The following is a 22,733-nucleotide window of genomic DNA, read 5'->3' on the forward strand; positions in this document are numbered from 1 at the left end:
AATAGCCAAAGCAATCTTGAGAAAGAAAAACGGAGCTGGAGGAATCAGGCTCCCGGACTTCAGACTATACTACAAAGCTACAATAATCAAGGCAGTATGGTACTGGCACCAAAACAGAAATGTAGATCAATGGAACAGGATAGAAAGCCCAGAGATAAACCCCCACACATATGGTCACCTTCTCTTTGATAAAGGAGGCAAGAATATACAATGGAGAAAAGACAGCCTCTTCAATAAGTGGTGCTGGGAAAACTGGACAGCTACATGTAAAAGAATGAAACTAGAACACTCCCTAACACCATACACAAAAATAAACTCAAAATGGATTAAAGACCTAAATGTAAGGCCAGACACTAGCAAACTCTTAGAGGAAAACATAGGCAGAACACTCTATGACATAAATCGCAGCAAGATCCTTTTTGACCCACCTCCTAGAGAAAGGAAAATAAAAACAAAACAAAAAAACAAATGGGACCTAATGAAACTTAAAAGCTTTTGCACAGCAAAGGAAACCATAAACAAGATGAAAAGACAACCCTCAGAATGGGAGAAAATATTTGCAAATGAAGCAACTGACAAAGGATTAATCTTCACAATATACAAGCAGCTCATGCAGCTCATTTTCAAAAAAGCAAACAACCCAGTCCAAAAATGGGCAGAATACCTAAACAGACATTTCTCCAAAGAAGATATACAGATTGCCAACAAACACATGAAAGGATGCTCAACATCACTAATCATTAGAGAAATGCAAATGAAAACTACAACGAGGTATCATCTCACACCGGTCAGAATGGCCATCATCAAAAAGTCTACAAACAATAAATGCTGGAGAGGGTGTGGAGAAAAGGGAACCCTCTTGCACTGTTGGTGGGAACGTAAATTGATACAGCCACTATGGAGAACAGTATGGAGGCTCCTTAAAAAACTAAAAATAGAACTACCATACGACCCAGCAATCCCACTACTGGGCATATACCCTGAGAAAACCGTAATTCATAAAGAGTCATGTACCACAATGTTCACTGCAGCACTATTTACAATAGCCAGGACATGGAAGCAACCTAAGTGTCGATCGACAGACGAATGGATAAAGAAGATGTGGCACATATATACAATGGAATATTACTCAGCCATAAAAAGAAATGAAATTGAGTTATTTGTAGTGAGGTGGATAGACCTAGAGTCTGTCATACAGAGTGAAGTAAGTCAGAAAGGTAAAAACAAATACCGTGTGCTAACACATATATATGGAATCTAAAAAAAAAAAAAAAGGTTCTGAAGAACCTAGGGGCAGGACAGGAATAAAGATGCTGACGTAGACAATGGACTTGAGGACACGGGGTTGGGGAAGGGTAAGCTGGGACGAAGTTAGAGAGTGTCATGGACATATATACACTACCAAATGTAAAACAGATAGCTAGTGGGAAGCAGCTGCATCTCACAGGGAGATCAGCTCGGTGCTTTGTGACCACCTAGAGGCGTGGGATAGGGAGGGTGGGAGGGAGATGCAAGAGGGAGGGGATATGGGGATATAAGTACAGCTGATTCACTTTGTTATACAGCAGAAACTAACACACCATTGTAAAGCAATTATACTCCAATAAAGATGTTAAAAAATAATAATAATAAATGCAGCCAAGAACCTTCAGAGGACGCTAAAACCACTGAGTAAGTTTGCTGGGGAACTGGATATTTTTATAGACTCGACACTTTCTTCACCTAAGGAAACAGGCATCTTTACGAGTAGAGATATTTGATGGAGTCTGTCTTAAGAGATGAAAGTTAATATCACCAACAATGGGACAGATGGACAACATGTGCCTCTTGTGATGCACTGAGAATCAGTGCATCATCAGGTATTTAGTGCTCCTACAAAAATGCATACCCTGAATCTATTCTTGAGGAAACAATCAGATCATCCAAATGGAGGGACACTCTATACAGCAACTGGCCTCTCTTTTAAAAAATGTCAGTGTCATGAAGGACAAAGACAGGCTGAGAAACTGTTCCAGAGTAAGGAGACTAAAGACAAAACACCATAAAAATTAATGTCAAGAGTGATCTTGGATTGGATCCTGGAGCAGAAAAAACAAAGTGCCACTAAGGCATTTATTGAGATAATTGGAGAAATCTGAAGATGGGCTGTATACTATAAAAATAATGTTTTGTCATACTAAATTTCCTCAATTTGATAACTGCATCGTGGCTACGTCAGAGAGTATCTTTGTTTTTAGCAGATATACACCGAAGTATTTTGGGTGAAGATTCACGATGTCTTCAACTTCTTAACTAGATCAGCAAAACAAGTGTGTGGTGGTGGGAAGTAGCATATGTGGCGAAATTGTAACAATCGGTGAATCTAGGAGGAGGGTATATATTCCTTCCTTGTGTTGTTGTTCCAACTTTTCTGTAGGTTTGGAAATTTTCAAAATAAAAAGTGAAAAGTAACGTCACTCCTCTACTTAAAACCCTCGAGCATCTCCCATCTCACTCAGAGTAAAAGCTACAAGGCCCTGCAAGACGGGCCCTGCCCTCTGAGGTCTCCTCTCCCACTGCTCCTGCCTGCCCACTAAGCCCTTCTTCTCTACACCATATACACTTCCTCCAACGAGCAGGGCTTCTGCACTGCTGTTCCCTCTGCGTGGAATGCTCTTCCCCGGCCCAGATACTCCAACATACTCCATTCCCACCAGAGAGGCTGTCTCTTACCACTCTTCATAAAACAGCAACCTCCTGCCAGTAACTCCTTATGCCCCTGACTCTGTGTCAAGTTTTTTTTCACAGCACTTATCATGACCTGACATTTAAACGTTCATTTGCTTATCACCTGCCTCTGGCCGTGCAGTACAAGCTCCCTGAGGGCAGGGAGCTGGTTCTGTTCCCTGTTCTGTCCCCAGTCTCAAGAACAGTGCATGCTCAGCAGAGCAGTGCTCAGTATTTGTTGAGTGAATTCACCGCTTTGTAAGCGCTCATTTAAAAACAGAGGGCACTAGTTTGCACTCCTGCAGCCTCTGGGGGAAGGGCTACTAAGCATCTGACGCTTTTTTCAGGAGCCTGATTCTGACCAATTCTGATGAATGAAGTTGCTTTTCGGAAAAGTTGTCTTGAATTTTACTTGAAGCAGGAAACACGTACTGCTAGGGGAATGTACACCTTTGTTCCTTATCCCCACCCCCCAAAACTGACGACAGACACCTGCACACCTCTCAATTATACGAGCTGACTTCCCCACCCCATCCCCCTTCCTGAGAACTCCTTCACCGCAGATAAAATCCAGACTCTGAAAACCCTGACTGAGCCTCCTAATGTGGTATTTAATATGATTCTCAAGGACATGGCAGGACCTGGGACCCCAGAGCAGAAAGCTGCCTTACGTGGCACACAGTGTCCTGTAGGGATTACTGCTGTTCCAGGGTTAGTCAAGGAGATGCAACTGGTAAGGAGACAACATATGATAACGGTTTCCCCGATTTAAGCTCTGAGAAAGAGAGTGAGCTTTTCCCAAGTTACTTACGTCTGTGGAGGTGGGGCTGGGCAGGGACACAGGCTGAACAGGTGCAGGGAAAGTGAATGTGGTCTCTGTCTTTTCATTTTCAGGGGAGTCAGGATGACTGGATGGGGGGGATGTTGGGGTTAGGGCTCCAAACCCCAGCACTGCATTGTATTTTGGAGGACGACCTACAGACCGAGAGAAGGGAACAAAAGGGAAAAAAGGGGGAGGGAAAGAAAGGGGGAAAAATGATCTTACATACCTTTGGCCAGTGTTCCTCATTGGCTAGCATGGAAAAGGAAGTGAGGTAGCAGAGAGAAGGTTAATACAACAGTCCCAAAGAGAGGAAAAGAAGCAAAGATTTAAATGTCATTCGAAACAAATGCATGAGTGTCGAAGGGAGGATAAGAGAGCCTCAGAGAATGACAGGAGATACTGGGTTATGTTAAAGGTCTTCGCCTTGGGCAGATTACGGAGACATTCCTCAACTATTACAATTTGAGATTTCTAACAGGAGAACAAGATATCAAAGCTCAACGGGAGCCAAGGCCAGGGATAAGAATTTATTTTCTTTTTCCATATCTTTTACATATTGTTTCCTAAGGTTTTTCTGCAATCGTTATTCTTATAATAATATTAATGATTCTGAGTTCCCACAAACAGATTTGCTGAGGATCTCTGCTTTTCCTCTTCTCTCCTGCCCACATTTTGGCTACTTCATTGCTTGTGAGGGTAGAGAAAGGCAAAGGGAGGAGGCAAAATTCAAGTTAACTATTCTTACCCCTTCTGGCAGAGCTAGGAAGACATATGTTCTGGGAGTAGCTGGAACCTAAGAGCTAAAAAGACCTTCTGGGCTTCACAGTGAATTTAAGTAAGTCTGGACTCAGATACCCTTCCCAGTTGATCAAAAATCGTCTCCCTGCTTTCCATCACAAACATGCCAGTGAACTACATGTCTTAGAACTGGGGTGTTCCAAAGTCTCAGGAAAAGCCCTGTCATCAGCAACAGCTACCAGAGAGAGCTGATTTGAGCAGAAGCATTTTGAATCAAACCTCATGGCTACAGAGAATCTACAAATGGGCCCTAATGGGTGTGGGAAGTCCAGGTCAACCACTTTTGCCTTACGATATATCTAAGTCAGGGTCCTTGTCTTCTAAGGGCCAAAGGTCATAGCTTCGAAGCTGTAAGTGATCAAAAGTGTATGCCCAGCACACCATAGGCAAAAAAGAGCCAGAGAGGTACACAACTGCCTATGAGCACTGGTGGACGGTATGTGGGATCATGACTTTGCCAACAGTTATAATTTATATTAGAATTATGCACAAGAGTCATGGTTCTGTCAGATATTACACAAACATTACCTATCTGTGTTAAACTGGCACTGTGTGCTGTACAAAGACAGATCATACTGGTTTGTCTTTTCTAGGGTATTTAGTGCTGCTAGAAGGGAAAGTGGAAGATAAATGCTCTTTGTTTACCCACAGAAGGCACGTCCTAGGCATTGTGAATGCAGGCTTTCATCCTCTGACCTTGGCAAGAGATGCCAAGGTCTTTCTGGCTCATTTAACCCCTATCCTCTCAGCAGATACTGCCCACTAGCAGGCCAATTAACTGTGGCTTCTGGCTGGGGGCTCCTTTCTGAGAACTGTGTCAGAGGTCACTAAAACAACCCAAAACAAAATAAAACAACAAAAAATAACCCATGACACTGGTTACTGTGGCCCAGGAATCAATATGAAACAATGACTTAGGGATCCCCATCTAAATATGTTTTGGCTTCTTGAAGGAGGGGCTGATGAAACACTAGCATGGGTGTGCTATCTCTCTGAGGGGAAGAGGTGGTAAGGGTACAGTGGTAGCCCTGCCTAAGGCAGACAAAGGGTCGGGATGACCTCCCAAGCTTCCAATGGCTCTGAGATTGCTGTGCATACACAAAAATTAGCATGCTACTCCACTCACTCTGCAACCTTTCTAGCCTGGAACTGTAATTCAAGGACATATTATCATGTGGAGAAAAGGACCTTGGGATGTATTACTGACATCAAAGAACCATTTCAGAGCCTTGTTTATAAGCTCAAACTCTGAGCTATTAAGACCTATTTAGACCTGAATGGTGAAGGCAGCTGCTGCCCTGAGAGTGAGGTGGAATGCCCACCCTGGAAGGTCTGAAATTGGGGGATGGAGCTCTTTAGGAATTTCTGCTTTGGGAAGCCTGTTTTGACAGTGATGTTTTCCTCTTTAGTTGCAGGTGCTCTCTTCTCATAGATTCAAGATTCTCAGTGTGGCTACCTCTCTCCTTCCTGGAAAGTCTGCAGCTCACAGAAGCTTAAGAGTCGTGCTCTGTCCTCACTGGCATCAGGACAACTCAGACACTACTAAGAACACCTTGGCAACACCAGTGCTCTGTTGTGCTCAATGATGCTAAAATGCTCCCTTTTACAGGGTGTTCTGTTCATTGTGCTATTCATCAACAGCCTGAGGGGCCTGGGGCAGAAACCCTGCAATAAGCCATTCCCCTCAGCCAGCTTTGCCAGAATCCCAGGAAGGGGAGCTTTTGATTCAGTATACAGAACTCTAATAAGAAATCTCACTCTCTTTTCCCCCCATTCTCAGAGAACAACAACAAAACTATATTCAAGGGATACAGGAGTTAGGCTCTAGGACAACGGGAGGAGGGAGGGGAAAGAAACACAACACAGAAAGCAAAAGCAACAGCAAGGGAGAGATACAAAAAAGGTACTCACCTCTCTTCCGGGTCCCAGGATGCATTGTACTGTTCAGGTACGTGACTGCACTCTTCTTACGCTTTCGGGATTGAAGAAAGAAAGGTGACTGGTTCAATAGCATGGTTACTACTAATACCAGTACAAGCCAAAGACCAAGCACAGCATGCCCATCAACATGCCAACTAGTCAGTGCTAGTCACCCAAAGGTCTCAGTGATAACTGGATTTATCATATGTATTTAGCTCTGAAAGAATATTCCAGAGAGGTCTGTGTCTGCTTCAGAAGAAAGTTGTGTTCAGATGACAGGATGAGTTAAATTTTTAAGGTAGGTTTGTATCTACTTAAACTTCAGAAAAAAACTAAGGGGAAAATAGTGAATAATAAAAATGAAATAATGTTATCAGCCAGAGAAAAATCCATCATTTTACAAAGCTGGCCAAGTACAATCAGGGTACTGCTCTTAAGCAGGTTTTCAGATGGGAGATGCTGAACAAGTCACAAATAAAACTGAAAACGTGAGGGAATGGCCAAGTGCTGGCCAGGAATACCTCTGGCTCAAAGACCGCGCCACTGTACACTGGATTTGCTGTTGTTCTTCTTTTTCGTTCTTGCCGCTTGCTTTGGATTTCTTGGGAAAACAAAAGGTCTGGATTAGAAGAAAGGTATGGAGAACCCCCCAAACTTAACTTCACGGTTTACTTATTGGTTTTCCCATGACAAGTTAGAAATGAGAGTAAGTCTCTTGGTTTCACTGCAGCCTCAGCAAAGGGAAGCACGCTGCTGGGAGCAAATATGTAGGACCATCCACTCTCACCTCTTGGAAAGCAAGGCCGTGCTGTCCTACAGTGTGGCTCTCTGTGATTGAGAGCGTAACAGTAGACAACACTTGTAAAAGTGTCCTGATTTATTTTTAGATCACTGTAATATAGGTGTGGATGAACTTTATCCACAGACCTAGATTGAGTAATCATAGTTCACCATTCTTGAATTAAATCACTAGAACAGGTATAGCTTTGCAACTATTCTTAAGATTCCAATAATCTACAGTGACTGAAAAATACAGAGAAAGACTTGTCAGAGGGGCATTTGCTACTTCATGCTGCCAGGAAAAAAAAAAGTTTCTCTAAGTGAACACAAGTCACCTTAATCCAGGCAACTAGGGAGTTTCCCCAGGACAGTAGTGTGGATAAATAATGATAGGAAGGAGAGGGGCTGAACATTAGATAGAAGGAAGGTAAGTTTACTCCAAAAAAAGAGTCCATACTGGTTGAATTATACTCTGTTTGTGTTCCAATTTTCAATTCTAACAATAAATCAAACACCATTTTCAAGAACAAAGCTCTGGGCCAGAAGCAAGGTAGCGCCATGAATATCTTCTCTTACCTTCTAGATGGTCATGTGTTACCAACCCTAGAGACACCATGAAGGCAAGTTTCTGTGCCAGAGAAACAAAGAAAGAATATACTTCAGTGTGGGTTCTCACAAAGTCAGCTGCATGTTCCTAGTTAAGACTCCTAGGGAAAGCCAGCCCAATGGCCGGTGGCTAAAAGGAAGCCAGGTTCAGGTGAACAAGGAGTGGGCACCCTCCACTCTTAGCAGCTATGGAGCCGCTCTGGAAGCTTTCTGATCTTACAGGGATCAAAAGAGAAGGACTGGGGACTATATCTTCCACTTTCTCAATGGCAGAAATCAGTATCTTGAATGACCTAAGTTTTTTCCAGAAAAAGTCTCAAGGAGGGAAGAGGACTTCACACTGAAGAAACACACAGAGGGTTACAAACAGCCTCCCATACAACAAGCTCCGAATTCTAAGTACTTCATTTGTCATACCAGGTCAGGGGTTCTTATATTTTTACTACCACTGATTGGACAACAACTCAAAGCTAAATGAGTTTTAGGAATGACAGCAGGTGGTTCTGCTTAATACTATGATTTTTCAATCAACCATGGACCTACAAATTATAGAGTGCTTTCTCTCTGACCACCACTCTCAGGGCTCCATCAGAAGCTAGACTGATCAGAACACTGTACTCCAAGGCTGGAACGTTAGATGCTTAAAAATGGAGAGAGCAACAGATTGATTACTATTTTGCTCTTTGGTTGCATGTGGTCTGGAAAGTATGCCTTTATTTTCTGCTGTACATGCAGCTGCTAAATACGCCAAATAATGTATCATCCATTTCTCTCAGTGATGAATAAGGAACATCATTAGTTAGGAGACATAATCCTACAGAATTATTTATACCACAGTTTGGTCTTTGAAAATCCTGACATTTTACCCTCAACTTTAAATATCATGATAGTTTGGCCTGAAGCGATAGGTTCAAGCTATTCAAGGTACTGAGTGTTTTATAAAGATAACCTTGAACAAGCCACTTGAGAACACAGAAATGTCCTTTACTGGTATCCGCAGAGTCCTGAAGAAATGTTTTAATTTTATTTCTTATTTCAGAATCTAGGGTGGGCACCTATCCTCCCGACAGCCAGAGTACTTCAGTAACGAAAAGCAATCTTGGACGTGCTGCCCATTTTCTACACTGCCTACATTTTGTGGTTGCCAATTAACTACATTCCTAATTTTCACTATTCCTTCAAAACTTAAGATTAGAAGGCTGTCTACCAACTGTTCTCTGTTAATAAAGCAGTGTGTGAACTGACATTCAGATGCACCTTCTTTTAATCAAGTAACAGCATCCTTCTTGGCCACTCACACCCAACTCATCTTTGCCAGTCTAGATCAAGCTCATAAAAGAATTATTAAATGGAAAAAAATCTCTTCTGTAGAACAGATTTTCAGTGATAAATAGAATAAAAAGCTGTCAAGAACTTTTGCCTTATCTACGTATCACACATATGCCAATAACTAATTTATTCCCTTTATGGCAGTGATTCTGTCCAATTAGAAATACGTGTTATTCCACATGATGCTACTTGCTTGCCCACACTGTGCCACTGACATAAGATATCCTTTAGTTTCTTGGTTTTTTTAAATAAATTTATTTATTTATTTTTGGCTGCATTGGGTCTTTGTTGCTGCGTGCGGGCTTTCTCTAGTTGCGGCGAGCGGGGGCTACTCTTCACTGCGGTGCACGGGCTTCTCATTGCAGTGGCTTCTCTTGTTGAGGAGCACGGGCTCTAGGTGCATGGGCTTCAGTAGTTGTGGCACGTGGGCTCAGCAGTTGTGGCTCGCGGGCTCTAGAGCACAGCCTCAGTAGCTGTGGCACACAGGCTTAGTTGCTCCACGGCATGTGCGATCTTCCCAGACCAGGGCTCGAAACCCGTGTCCCCTGCGTTGGCAGGCGGATTCTTAACCACTGCGCCACCAGGGAAGTCCTCTTTTAGTGTCTTTTGATAAGGAAATTTTGCTAATAGCCTGCTCTGTTTTTCCCTCTCCAAGCCTAATACTTGTCATTAATTTTGCAGATTATTTTATAAGTTTCTCAGCAATACGCATGACTAGTACTTCTTTTAGGTTCAAGTTTTGGTCTCTTCTTTAAAGACAAATTAAAAATTAATTCATTTCATATCAGAAAGTATTATAATTTGTACTTGCTTTAGAAAAACCTGAACTGGCTTAATAAATCACTGCTTCAAAAAAATGACATGAAGCTTTGATGGCTTTATGCCACTATTTGACATGGTTTCATTACAAAGAATGCACTGAGGATAGAAGGAAATGGATTGCTGGTCTAATAAAATCCAACTATCATATATTCATCATCATATTACCTGTCCACATTTTTCTTTTATAGCTGCTTGTACAAAAGTATCAAACTAAAAAATCTCTTGCCTAAGGACATACAAATTCACATTCTATATTTGTACCACAGTTTTGTTTGCTATTTAAGTTTATAATTCTATCCTAAGTTGTAGTACAGATGCTAGTATTTTCATCCCTACTTTTATGCTTCAATGAACTACTTTTGAGCTACTGACTCATCTGGGATTTTGGGATCTAATGCAATACAATAGTAATAACAAAAATGCACGTGTAACAACTGTAATCGATAACATAGATAGACCTTAACTAAGTGAACTGGACATCTTATAAATGTTGGCTGAGACAAACAAAACATAATGATCATTAGGAATGCAGTGGGATACCTGGGGAAATGGTCATGAATCATACAATTCAAGTGTGTGATATATGTATGAAAGGCCTGTTTGCCAGCTCATGAACACTCAAGACCACACTCTTAATCTGTCCCAGGCCAACCTGATTTGGCAATAACATTACTGAATAGTGAGAAAGCACAAGACAAGGATATCAAGTGATTCAGAGAGCAAGTGTCCCTCATGATGCATGTGAATAAGTCACATCACATAGACTGAGCCATGCCTTGGAGGGCTGGGCCTACCTGAGGGTTCTCCTCCCGTTTTGGTTTGGGTGCAGTAGGTGGAGTGACAGTGCGGCTCTCTGTTTGTTTCTCATCTGTTTCTGTGTGGGATTTAATTGTCTAGAAGAAGAAAATTAAATGAAACTTCAGAATTCACTTTTTTATTAAAAGAATAAAAGCAAACATAGTTTGACTGTTGCCAACAAGAAAGAAAAGAACATACTCAAATTGGAAACATATTAATAAAGGAGATAATATGGACTTCATTTTAGAAGGGGGAAAAAGTAAAATGGAAGGCCCCAGTTGAAATGATTAAATTGCATAACTAGAATAGCTATGAATCTATAAATACAATAGTGTATTTCAATGTACTTTAGGATGCAGGGGTAGTTTCCCAGAAGTAAGTCCATTCTTGTTACATATGGGTCAAGCTCTAGTTCATAGCATGCTTAGGATCTGAATGATGTCCAAAAAAATCTTACATACACACTTTTCTATTTCAGAACAATTCCAATCACAATCTAAGAGAGGCTGCAGAACTATCCTTACTTGGGATATTTAAAACCTGCCTATATCATCCATTAGAGGAGAGATGCAGTTGCCAAGGAAAGGCCATCTTGTAAAAGGCTGCCATCCTGATTACGGCCAACCTCATCTTCCAGATGCATCCGTTCAAACAAAACAAACACCAGTAGCATTACCATCTTCAGACACAAATGGCAGCTAGCAAACTAGTAGACTTGGTTTGCATTACTATTCTTATCTTGACCCAATGGCTAATTCATTTTATGAAACCCTCTGTAAATACTGAAATGATATTAGAACACTGGATATAAAACTATAAACATAAACCTAATTTACATTTTCAAAATTAAAAACCATGCAGAAAAGGATTATAGGAGACTACTACAAACAACTATATGCCAATAAAATGGACAACCATGAAGAAATGGACAAATTCTTAGAAAGGTACAATTTTCCAAGACTGAACCAGGAAGAATTAGAAAATATAAACAAATCAATCACAAGTAATGAAATTGAAACCATAATTAAAAACCTTCCAACAAACAAAATCCAGGCCCAGATGGCTTCACAGGTGAATTCTATGAAATGTTTAGAGAAGAGCTAACACAGATCCTTCTCAAACTCTTCCAAAAAACTGCAGAGGGAGAAACGCTCCCAAATTCATTCTACGAAGCCACCATCATCACCCTGATACCAAAACCAGAAAAAGATATCACAAAAAAAGAAAATTACAGACCAATATCACTGATGAACATAGATGCAAAAATCCTGAACACAATATTAGCAAACAGAATCCAACAGCACATTAGAAGGATCATACACCATGATCAAGTGGGATTTATCCCAGGGATGCAAGGATTCTTCAATATACGCAAATCAATCAATGTGATACACCACATTAACAAACTAGGAATAAAAACCATATGATCATCTCAACAGATGCAGAAAAAGCTTTTGACAAAATTCAACACCCATTTATGATACAAACTCTCCAGAAAATGGGCATAGAGGGAAGCTACCTCAACATAATAAAGGCCATATATGACAAACCCATAGCAAGCATCATACTCAATGGTGAAAAAGTGAAAGCATTTCCACTAAGATCAGGAACAAGACAAGGATGTCTGATCACTCTCATCACTCTTATTCAACATAGTTTTGTAAGTCCTAGCCACAGCAATCAGAGAAGAAAAAGAAATAAAAGGAATACAAATTGGAAAAGAAGAAGTAAAGCTGTCACTGTTTGCAGATGACATGATACTATACATAGAGAATCCTAAAGATGCCACCAGAAAACTACTAGAACTAATCAATGAATTTGGTAAGGTTGCAGGATACAAAATTAATGCACAGAAATCTCTGGCATTCCTATACACCAACAATGAAAAATCTGTAAGAGAAATTAAGGAAACGCTGCCATTTACCACTGCAACAAAAAGAATAAAATACCTAGGAATAAACCTGCCTAAGGAGGCGAAAGACTTGTATTCACAAAACTATAAAACACTGATGAAAGAAATCAAAGATGACATAAACAGGTGGAGAAATATACCATGTTCTTGGATTGGAAGAATCAATATTGTGAAAATGACTATACTACCCAAAGCAATCTACAGATTCAATGCAACCCCTATCAAACTACCAAAGGCATTCTTCACAGAATTAAAACAAAAAATCTTACAATTCATATGGAAACACAAAAGACCCCGAATAGCCAAAGCAATCTTGAGAAAGAAAAACGGAGTTGGAGGAATCAGGTGCCCCAACTTCAAACTATACCACAAAGCTACAGTAGTCAAGACAGTATGGTACTGGCACAAAAACAGAAATAGAGATCAATGGTACAGGACAGAATGCCCAGAGATAAACCCATGCACATATGGGCATCTAATTTACGACAAAGGAGGCAAGAACATACAATGGAGAAAAGACAGACTCTTCAATAAGTGGTGCTGGGAAAACTGGACAGCTACGTGTAAAAGAATGAAATTAGAACACTCCCTAACACCATACACAACAATAAACTCCAAATGGATTAAAGACTTAAATGTAAGACCAGACACTATAAAACTTTTAGAGGAAAACATAGGAAGAACACTCCTTGACATAAACCACAGCAAGATCTTTTTTGACCCACCTCCTAGAGTAACAGAAATAAAAACAAAAATAAACAAATGGGACTTAAAAGCTTTTGCACAGCAAAGGAAACCATAAACAAGACAAAAAGACAACCCTCAAAATTGGAGAAAATATTTTCAAATGGAACAACAGACAAAGGATTAATCTCCAAAATATACAAACAGCTCATGGAGCTCAATATCAAAAAAACAAACAGCCCAGTTAAAAAACAGGCAGAAGACCTAAACAGACATTTCACCAAGGAAGACATACAGATGGAGAAGAGGCACATGAAAAGATGCTCAACGTCACTAATTATTAGAGAAATGCACATCAAAACTACAATGAGGTATCACCTCATGCTGTCAGAATGGCCATTATCAAAAAAGCTAGAAACAATAAATGCTGGAAAGGGTGTGGTGAAAAGCGAACGCTCCTACACTGTTGGTGGGAATGTAAATTGATACAACCACTATAGAAAACAGTATGGAGGTTCCTTAAAAAACTAAAAATAGAACTACCATATGACCCAGCAATCCCACTACTGGGCATATACCCTGAGAAAACCATAATTCAAAAAGAAACATGCACCACAATGTTCACTGCAGCACTATTTACAATAGCCAGGACATGGAAGCAACCTAAATGTCCATCGACAGATGAACAGATAAAGAAGATGTGGCACATATACACAATGGAATATTACTCAGCCATAAAAAGAAATGAAATTGAGTTATCTGTAGTGAGGTGGATGGACCCAGAGTCTGTCATACAGAGTGAAGTAAGTCAGAAAGAGAAAAACAAATACCGTATTTAACACATATATATGGAATCTAAAAAAAAAAAAAAAAAAAAGGTACTGATGAACCTAGTTGCAAGGCAGAAATAAAGAGGAAGACATAGAGAATGAACTTGATGACACGGGGTGGGAGGGCGAAGCTGGGGCGAAGTGAGAGTAGCATCGACATATATACACTACCGAATGTAAAATAGTTGGCTGGTGGGAAGCAGCAGCATAGCACAGGGAGATCAGCTCGGTGCTTTGTGATGACCTAGAGGGGTGGGATAGGGAGGATGGGAAGGAGGCTCAAGAGGGAGGGGATATGGGGACATGTGTATGCATATGGCTGACTCACTTTGTTGTACAATAGAAACTAACACGGTATTGTGAAGCAATTATACTCCAATAAAGATCTATTAAAAAAAAAAAAAACACAATGCAGTTGCAAATGGTCTTTTTGTATGGCAACAAGTAATTAAATAAATGAGAGTGAAACTGTCTCATTATTGAGGAGTAGGAGCCAAATGAAAGACTGGTTCTACAAACAGGATATCAAAAGTTCTCAGAAATCATTATGTTGTGAAATATTTTACTAGATCTGAAAAACTAACATAATCACAAAGATTTTTCACTTTATTTCTTGGCCATGTCCATATTTTCCTTCTGCTTCTCATATTATTACTTTAGGAAAGTGTTAAGTATCTGTCTTATCAATACTGTGGCAACCACTGTTCTGGGGCATAAATGCTACCTTGTATTTTTTTTTCTCATCAGGGTCCTATCATATTTCCACCTCTAGACTATATAAGCTACTTGAGAGCAGGATTGTTCTACACGCTTTTGCACCCCTTTGTGCCCAGCACAGGGCCTCACCGTAGAGCAGGTATGCTGTAAAGAGACGGTGATCTTCTGAGTGGGGAGTATGACCTACCAGAAGAATCACTTGCTTTCCTCTCTCTCTCACACATGCTTTTTTTATTAACCAAAAAGGACACATTTCCCCCATAAAACAAACCACCAAACACACCTACAAAGGAACACAATGGGAAAGTAGTTTATAGTGACATTTTTAAGTTCATGGGTATCCAGGAAGCTTATTTCATAGCTCCGTGAATTGGAAGAACAGGAGTCTGACGGGGGAGGGAGAAGAGAAGGTCAACTATAAGGGTTTGCTGCTCCATTCCAAGGCTGTGTGATGTCCCTGGGGGTCTCTTACTTCCATCTCTAGGGCTGAATAAGCAGGTAGTGGTAATGCCTCCAGGGAAGATCAAACCAATTCCTCTTCACTAAGGAATTATCCAGGGTTCAAATTTTCTCTCTCGCAAGAAGAGTACAATTATCTCAAGGTTGGATAAAGAATACCAAAAGCATCCAAGAAAATAAAGATAAAGCAATCGCTGGTGGCGCATTGGTTAAGAATCCGCCTGCCAATGCAGGGGACACAGGTTCGAGCCCTGGTCCGGGAAGATCCCACGTGCCGCGGAGCAACTAAGCCTGTGCACCACAACTACTGAACCTGTGCTCTAGAGCCCGCGAGCCACAACTACGGAGTCTGCATGCCACAACTTCTGAAGCCCGCGTTCCTAGAGCCCGTGCTCCACAACAAGAGAAGCCACCGCAATGAGAAGCCCGTGCACCGCAACGAAGAGTAGCCCCCGCTCGCCACAACTAGAGAAAGCCTGCAAGCAGCAACGAAGACCCAACACAGCCAAAAATAAAATAAATTTAAAAAAACCAAAAAAACAAAAAATGTATTAAAAATAAAGCAGAACTCCTTAAAAAAAAAAAAAGATAAAGCAATCGAAACAATGGGGAGGTGTCTTTCTCTCACGGACCTTCCGCTCCAGGGGAAGCCAGCTGCCGTGCTGTGAACAGCACTATGGAGGGGCCCACGAGGTGAGTAACTGAACCTCCTGCCAACAGCCAGGGAGAAGTGAGGACTGCTGACAACCATGTGACTGAGTTTGGAAGTGAATTATCCAGCCCCAGTTGAGCCTTGAGATGACTGCAGTCCTGACCAACTAGTTTGAATGCAAATTTGTGAGGGACCTTGAGCCAGGACCACTGAGCTAAGATGCAACCTGATTCCTGACCTCAAAAACTGTGTGGGATAATAAGTTTTTGTTGTTTTAAGCTGCTTAAAACAAAAAACATTAGGGTTTGACATCACAGAAATGGCAGGACAGGGAGTTTTAGAATCAGTCCTTTCACTAAAGCAAACATTAAGCTGGCAGAAACTGACAGAATCAACTTTTTAAAGCTCTGGAATCTAATAAAAAACTAAGAATAACCAGGGGGGTTACTTACTGAAGAAAGAGGCTGCTAAATTTTATTAAGAAAGCATTTTTCCTTACCTACCAACAAATCCATCCCTTAGTTCAACAGACGCTGTGGAGATGGTAATCTGTGTTCCTGCTGTGGTTTGCTGAACCTTGTTTTCAACTTGTGGCTGTGTATTCTGACCTGTCCAGTAATCCCCTAAGGACTGGTGCAGGCTGACCCTTGTTTGCCCACCTAAGGCTGGAGTGGCTTTCCAGGTGCCATCTGATGAAAACATCTAAAGACATATGTTACCTGTAGTTACCTGGTGCAAAGGATGGTAGGTGGAGTATGCAGCAGACAGACCCAAAGGTCTAGGAAGAAGGAGGCTGAGGAGGAAGATCCTTGGAGGAGTAAGGGCGTTAAAGGGCTATCACGTGTACTGGGGAACGCCAAGTGCACTGAGCATTCCCAGGGCTAGATGCATACTCAGAAAAGAACTGAGAGAACCCTAAGCTTGTACCTCTGGCTGATCTTTGAGCTCCGTCCAAGAAAGAGGTGAAGTCTAAGACACAGTTACAGGTGGCCTGGCTTATTAGCATTGAAGGAATGCCCCCTGTTCAAAGCCAATCTGCAAAGACCAAGAAAGGGTTTTCTGTTTTTGTTTTCATTTACTTATTATTACCTTTTTCTTCTTTTTGGCTCCAGTTGTTTAACTAAATCTAATAGAACAGAAATTTCAATAACCACACATGACAAGAAATAGTATTTGCAAAAATAGTTTGGAAAAGGCACTAAACAAACAACTGCAGCTCTCAACAATCAACAGCAGTAAACCCTGGGGTAGGAGGAGAACTGGGGTAGCAGTCAACTGCCTTAAATATGCTCAAAGAGCTAAAGGAAACCAGGGACAAAGAACTAAAAAAAATCCAGAAGAACAATGTCTCACCAAAAAGAAAATGTTAATAAAGAGATAGAAATTATTTAAAAGAACCAAATAGAAATCTGGAGCTGAAAAATATAATAGCTGAAATGATAAATTCACTAAAGGGGTTCAGGCAAAAGAAAGAATCAGTGAACCTGAAGAAAGGGTAACTGAAATTTCCAGTCTAAGGAGCAGACAGAAAAAAGAATGTAGAAAAAGTACAGAGCCTAAGAAACCTGTGAGACATTGTCAAGCATACCAACATATGCATTATAGACTCCCAGGGGGAAAGGAGAGACAGAAAGAAGCAGAAATAATATTTGAAGAAATAACAGCTGTAAACTTCCCAAATTTGATGAAATACAGGAATCTACAGGCATACCTCATTTTATTTATCACACTTCACTTTACTGCACTTTGCAGATACTGCATTTTTTACAAATTGAAGGTATGCGGCAACCCCGTCTCTGTGTCAAGTTTTGGTAATTCTCACAATATCTCAAACGTTTTCATTATCATCATACTTGTTATGGTGATCTGTGATCAGTGATCTCACTGCAAAAAGATTATAATGTGATAAAGGCTCAGATGATGGTCAGCATTTTTTAGCAATAAAGTATTTTTAAATTAAGGTATATACATTGTTTTTTTGACATAATGCTATTGCACACTCAGTAGACTACAGTATAGTGTAAACATAACTTTGATATGCACTGAGAAACCAGAAAATTCATGTGACTACCTTTATCTGCTTTATTGTGGTGGTGTGGAACTGAATCCACAATATCTCCAAGGTATGCCTGTATACATCCAAGAAGCTCAGTGACCTCCAAGTAGGATAAACTCAAAGAGACTCATACTGAAACACATTATAATCACACTGTCAAAAGCCAAAGAGAGAATCTTGAAAGCAGCAAAAGCAAAATGATGCATCACATGTAAGGGTCCTCAATAAGATTAACAGTCAATTTCTCGTCAGAACCAGAGAACAGAAGGCAGTGGGATGATACATTTAAAGTGCTGAGGGGGCTTCCCTGCTGGTCCAGTGGTTAAGACTCCACACTTCCACTGCAGGGGGCACAGGTTCCATCCCTGGTCAGGGAACTAAGATCCTGCATGCCGTGCGGCACAGCCAAAATAAATAAATACACAATTAAAGTTCTGACAGAAAAAAGACTATTAACCAAGAACTCCATTTCCTGCAAAAAGTAAAGGGAGTTCACTGCAAGTAGACCTGTCCTAAAAGAACTCCCTTTAGAGTTCTTCAGGATAAAATAAAAAGACCCTAGACAGTAACTTGAAGCCAAACAAGAAAAAAAAAACCTCCAATAAAGGTAACTACATAGGTTAATATAAAATCCAGTATTACTGTATCTTTGATTTGTAACTTTTCTTTTTGCTTCCTATATGATTTAAAAGAGAAATGCATGAAAAAATTATAAATATGTATTAGTGGCCACACAATATATAAAGATGTAATGTGAGACCATAACAACAAAAAGGGGGGGCAGGCCAGAGCTGTATAGGAGCAGAGATTTTGTATACTACTGAAGCTAAGCTGGGATCAAATCAAATTACATTGTTAAAAATTTATGAATGTTACCTATAGTCCCCATGGTAACCATTAAGAAAATAACTAAAATATACAGAAAAGGAAATGAGGAGAGCATCAAAAAAGTACATATACTAGTGTAAAAAAAAACACACACACACACACAAAAGATGGCAGTATTGGAGGAACTGGGGTCCAAAAAAGACATAAGACATGTAGAAAACAAAGAGCAAAATGGCATAAATCCTTGCCTATCAGTAATCACTTTAAATGTAACTGGATTAAACTCACCAATTAAACAACAGAGAGTGGCAGAATGGATTAAGGAAACAAGACCCAGTACTTCCCTGGTGGCGCATTGGTTAAGAATCTGCCTGCCAATGCACGGGACACAGGTTTGAGCCTTGGCCTGGGAAGATCCCACATGCTGCAGAGCAACTAAGCCTGTGCGCCACAACTACTGAGCCTGCACTCTAGAGCCTGCAAGCCACAACTACTGAAGCCTGTGCGCCTAGAGCCCATGCTCCGCAACAAGAGAAGCCACCGCAATGAGAAGCCTGTGCACCGCAATGAAGAGTAGCTCCCCCAGCCACAACAAGAGAAAAGCCCACACACAACAACGAAGATCCAACACAGCAAAAAATAAATAAATGTTTTAAAAAAAACAAAAACAAAAACACAAGATCCAACAATATGCTATCTACAAGAGGTACATTTTAGAGCCAAAGACACAAAAAAGTATCCATCAAAGGATGGGAAAAGATACTGCACACAAATAGTAACCAAAAGAGTATAGAGGTGGCTATGCTAATATCAGACAAAATTCACTGTAAGCCAAAAACCGTTACAGGAGACAAAAAAGGTCATTATATACTGATAAAAGAGTCAATTTATCAAAAAGATATGACAATTTCAAATATATATGCACCAAACAACAGAGTCTCAAAATATATGATGCATATACTGACAGAATTGAGGGGAGAAATAAACAGTTCTATAATAATAATAATTAAAGACTTTAATACCTCACTTTAAATAATGTAAAGGACACGTAGAAAGAAGATCAATAAGGAAACAGAGGACTTAAACAACACTATAAACCAACTAGACCTAAGAGACATAAAGAACAGCCTATTCAACAACAAGAGAATACACATTCTTCTCAAGTACACATGAAGCATTCTTCAGGATAGACCATATTTTAGGCCACAAAACAAATCCTAATAAATTTTAAAAGACTGAAGTCATATGAAGTATTTTTTCTGATGACAACAGAAAGAAGCTAGAAGTCAATATAAAGGAATACCAGAAAAATTTTAAGTATGTAGAAATTAAACAACATACTTTTATTTGGCTGCACCGGGTCTTAGTTGTGGCATGCAGGATCTTTGTTGTGGCATGCGGGATCCTTTTTTCTTTAGTTGCAGCGTTCGGGACCTTTAGCTGCAGCATGTGAACCTTTAGTTGCAGCATGTGGGATCTAGTTCCCCAGCCAAGGATCGAACCCGGGCCCCCTGCACTGGGAGTGCAGAGTCTTAGCCACTGGACCACCAGGGAAGTCCCTAAAAAACATACTTTTAAACAACCAGTGGAACAAAGAAGAAATCACTAGGGAAATTTTCTATCTCCCTGAAGAATGAAAATGAAAATACACATACCAAAACTGATGAGATGCAGTGAAAGCACTGGTCAGAGGGAAATTTAAAGCTGTAATAGTCTGTACATAAAAAATAAGAAAGCATTCAAATCAATAACCTAAATTTACAGCTTAAGGAACTAGAAAAGAAGAACTAAACACAGAGCTAGCAGAAGGCAGGAAATAATAAAAATTAGAGTGGAGATAAATGAATTGGAGAATAGAAAAACAACAGAATTAATGAAACCAAAAGTTGATTCTTTGAAAAGATCAACAAAATTGACAAACCTTTAATTAGACAGAATAAGGAAAAGAGAGAGAAGACACAAATAATGAAAATCAGAAATAAAAGTGGGGACATTACTACCAATCTTATAGAAATAAAAAGGATTATAAGAGAATACACTGAACAACTGTACACCAACAGGTTGCCAAGGGGGACGGGATTGGGGAAGGGATGGAGTGAGAGGCTGGGGTTAGCAGATGTAAGCTTTTATATATAGAATGGATAAACAACAAGGTCCTACTGTATAGCACAGAGAACTATATTCAATATCCTATGATAAACCATAATGGAAAAGAATATAAAAAGGAATGTATATATATGTATAACTGAAGCACTTTGCTGTACAGCAGTAATTAACACAATACTGTAAATCAACTATACTTCAATTAAAAAAATTAAAAAAGTTGTACACCAAAAAATCAGATAACATAGATGAAATGGATAAATTCTTATAAACATACAAATTACCAAACTGACTCAAGAAGAAATAGAAAATGTCAACAGACCTATAACAACTAAAGAGACTGAAACAGTAATCAAAATCCTCTCAGAAAAGAAAAGTCCAGGACCAGACAGCTTCTCTGGTGAATTCTACCAAACAGTTAAAGAATTAACACCAATCCTTCTCAAACTTTTCCAAAAAACAGAAGAGCAGAAAACACTTTCTAACTCATTCTATGAGGCCAGCATTATCCTGATACCAAAGCCAGACAAAGACACCACAATAATAGAAAATTAAAGACCAATATCTGTCATGAATACAGATGCAAAAATCCTCAATAAAATACTAGCAAACCGAATCCAACAGCATATTAAAAGGATGATACACAATGACAATGTGGAACTTATCCTAGGAATGGAAGATATTTTTTAAAAAATCAATGTAATACACCATGTTAATAAATGAAGGCAAAGAAAAACGATATGATCATCTCAGTTAACGCAGAAAAAGCATTTGTGAAAATCCAACACCCATTCATGATATGAACACTCAGAAAACTAGGAACAGAAGGGAACTTCCTCAACTTTATAAAGGGCATTTATGTGAAACTACAGCTAGCATCATACTCAATGGTGAAATACTGAAAGCTTTCCCTCTGAGATCAGGAACAAGAGACGTATGCCCACTTTCATCACTGCTATTCAACACTGTAGTGGAAATTCTAGCCAGAGCAATCAGGCAAGAAAAAGAAATATAAGGCATCCAAATTGAAAAGGAATACATAAAACTATCTCTTTTTGCAGAGGACATGCCCTTATATATACATAAAATCCTAAAGAATCCACAAAACAACTACTATAGCTAATAAATGAATTCAGGAAAATTGTAAGGTACAAGATCAACACAAAAACCAGCTGTATTTCTAATACACGGTAATTCATAATAGCAATGAACAATCCTAATAGGAAGTTAAGAAAACAATTCAATTTACAATATCATCCAAAAGAATAAAATACCTAGGAATAGGGGCTTCCCTGGTGGTGCAGTGGTTAAGAATCCACCTGCCAATGCAGGAGACACGGGTTCGAGCCCTGGTCCAGGAAGATCCCACATGCCACGGAGCAACTAAGCCCGTGCGCCACAACTACTGAGCCTGTGATCTAGAGCCTGTGAGCCACAACTACTGAGCCCGTGTGCCACAACTACTGAAGCCCGCATGCCTAGAGCCCGTGCTCCGCGACAAGAGAAGCCACTGCAATAAGAAGCCCGTGCACCGCAACGAAGAGTAGCCCCCGCTCGCCGCAACTAGAGAAAGCCTGCACGCGGCAACGAAGACTCAACGCAGCCAAAAATAAACATATAAAAAATAAATAAATTTATTTAAAAAAACAAAAACAAAAAGAAAACCTAGGAGTAAATTTAACCAAGGAGGTGAAAGGCTTGTACACTGAAAAGTATAAAACACTGCTGAAGAAATAAAGAAAACCTAAGTAAATGGAAAGACATCATGTTCAAGGACTGGAAGACAGGATATTGTTCAGATGGCAATAGTATGCAAAGCAATCTACAGATTCAATACAATTCCTATCAAAATTCCAACAGCCCCCTACTCCACCCTTTTTTTGCAGAAAGACTGGAAAAGCCAGTTCTCA

General features: G+C 40.0%; 1 protein-coding gene across 13 annotated transcripts in view; it reads right to left on the reverse strand.

Annotated features, from left to right (window-relative positions):
* The window catches only part of PHF21A (PHD finger protein 21A), a 191,373-nt gene that overhangs the window by 11,064 nt on the left and 157,576 nt on the right, over positions 1–22,733 (reverse strand). For 12 of the 13 annotated variants that reach the window (XM_068554476.1, XM_068554480.1, XM_068554481.1 and 9 more), the window contains 5 exons: positions 10,579–10,677; positions 7,604–7,655; positions 6,769–6,848; positions 6,239–6,299; positions 3,518–3,681 (listed from right to left, as the gene is read on the reverse strand). In XM_068554476.1, the coding sequence (XP_068410577.1) occupies positions 3,518–3,681; positions 6,239–6,299; positions 6,769–6,848; positions 7,604–7,655; positions 10,579–10,677 (456 nt within the window). The remainder of the gene's footprint in view (positions 1–3,517; positions 3,682–6,238; positions 6,300–6,768; positions 6,849–7,603; positions 7,656–10,578; positions 10,678–22,733) is intronic. The other variant, XM_068554483.1, reaches the window with a different exon arrangement.

This window comes from Eschrichtius robustus, chromosome 11 (genome assembly GCF_028021215.1).
Source record: "Eschrichtius robustus isolate mEscRob2 chromosome 11, mEscRob2.pri, whole genome shotgun sequence".
Taxonomy (NCBI): domain Eukaryota; kingdom Metazoa; phylum Chordata; class Mammalia; order Artiodactyla; family Eschrichtiidae; genus Eschrichtius; species Eschrichtius robustus.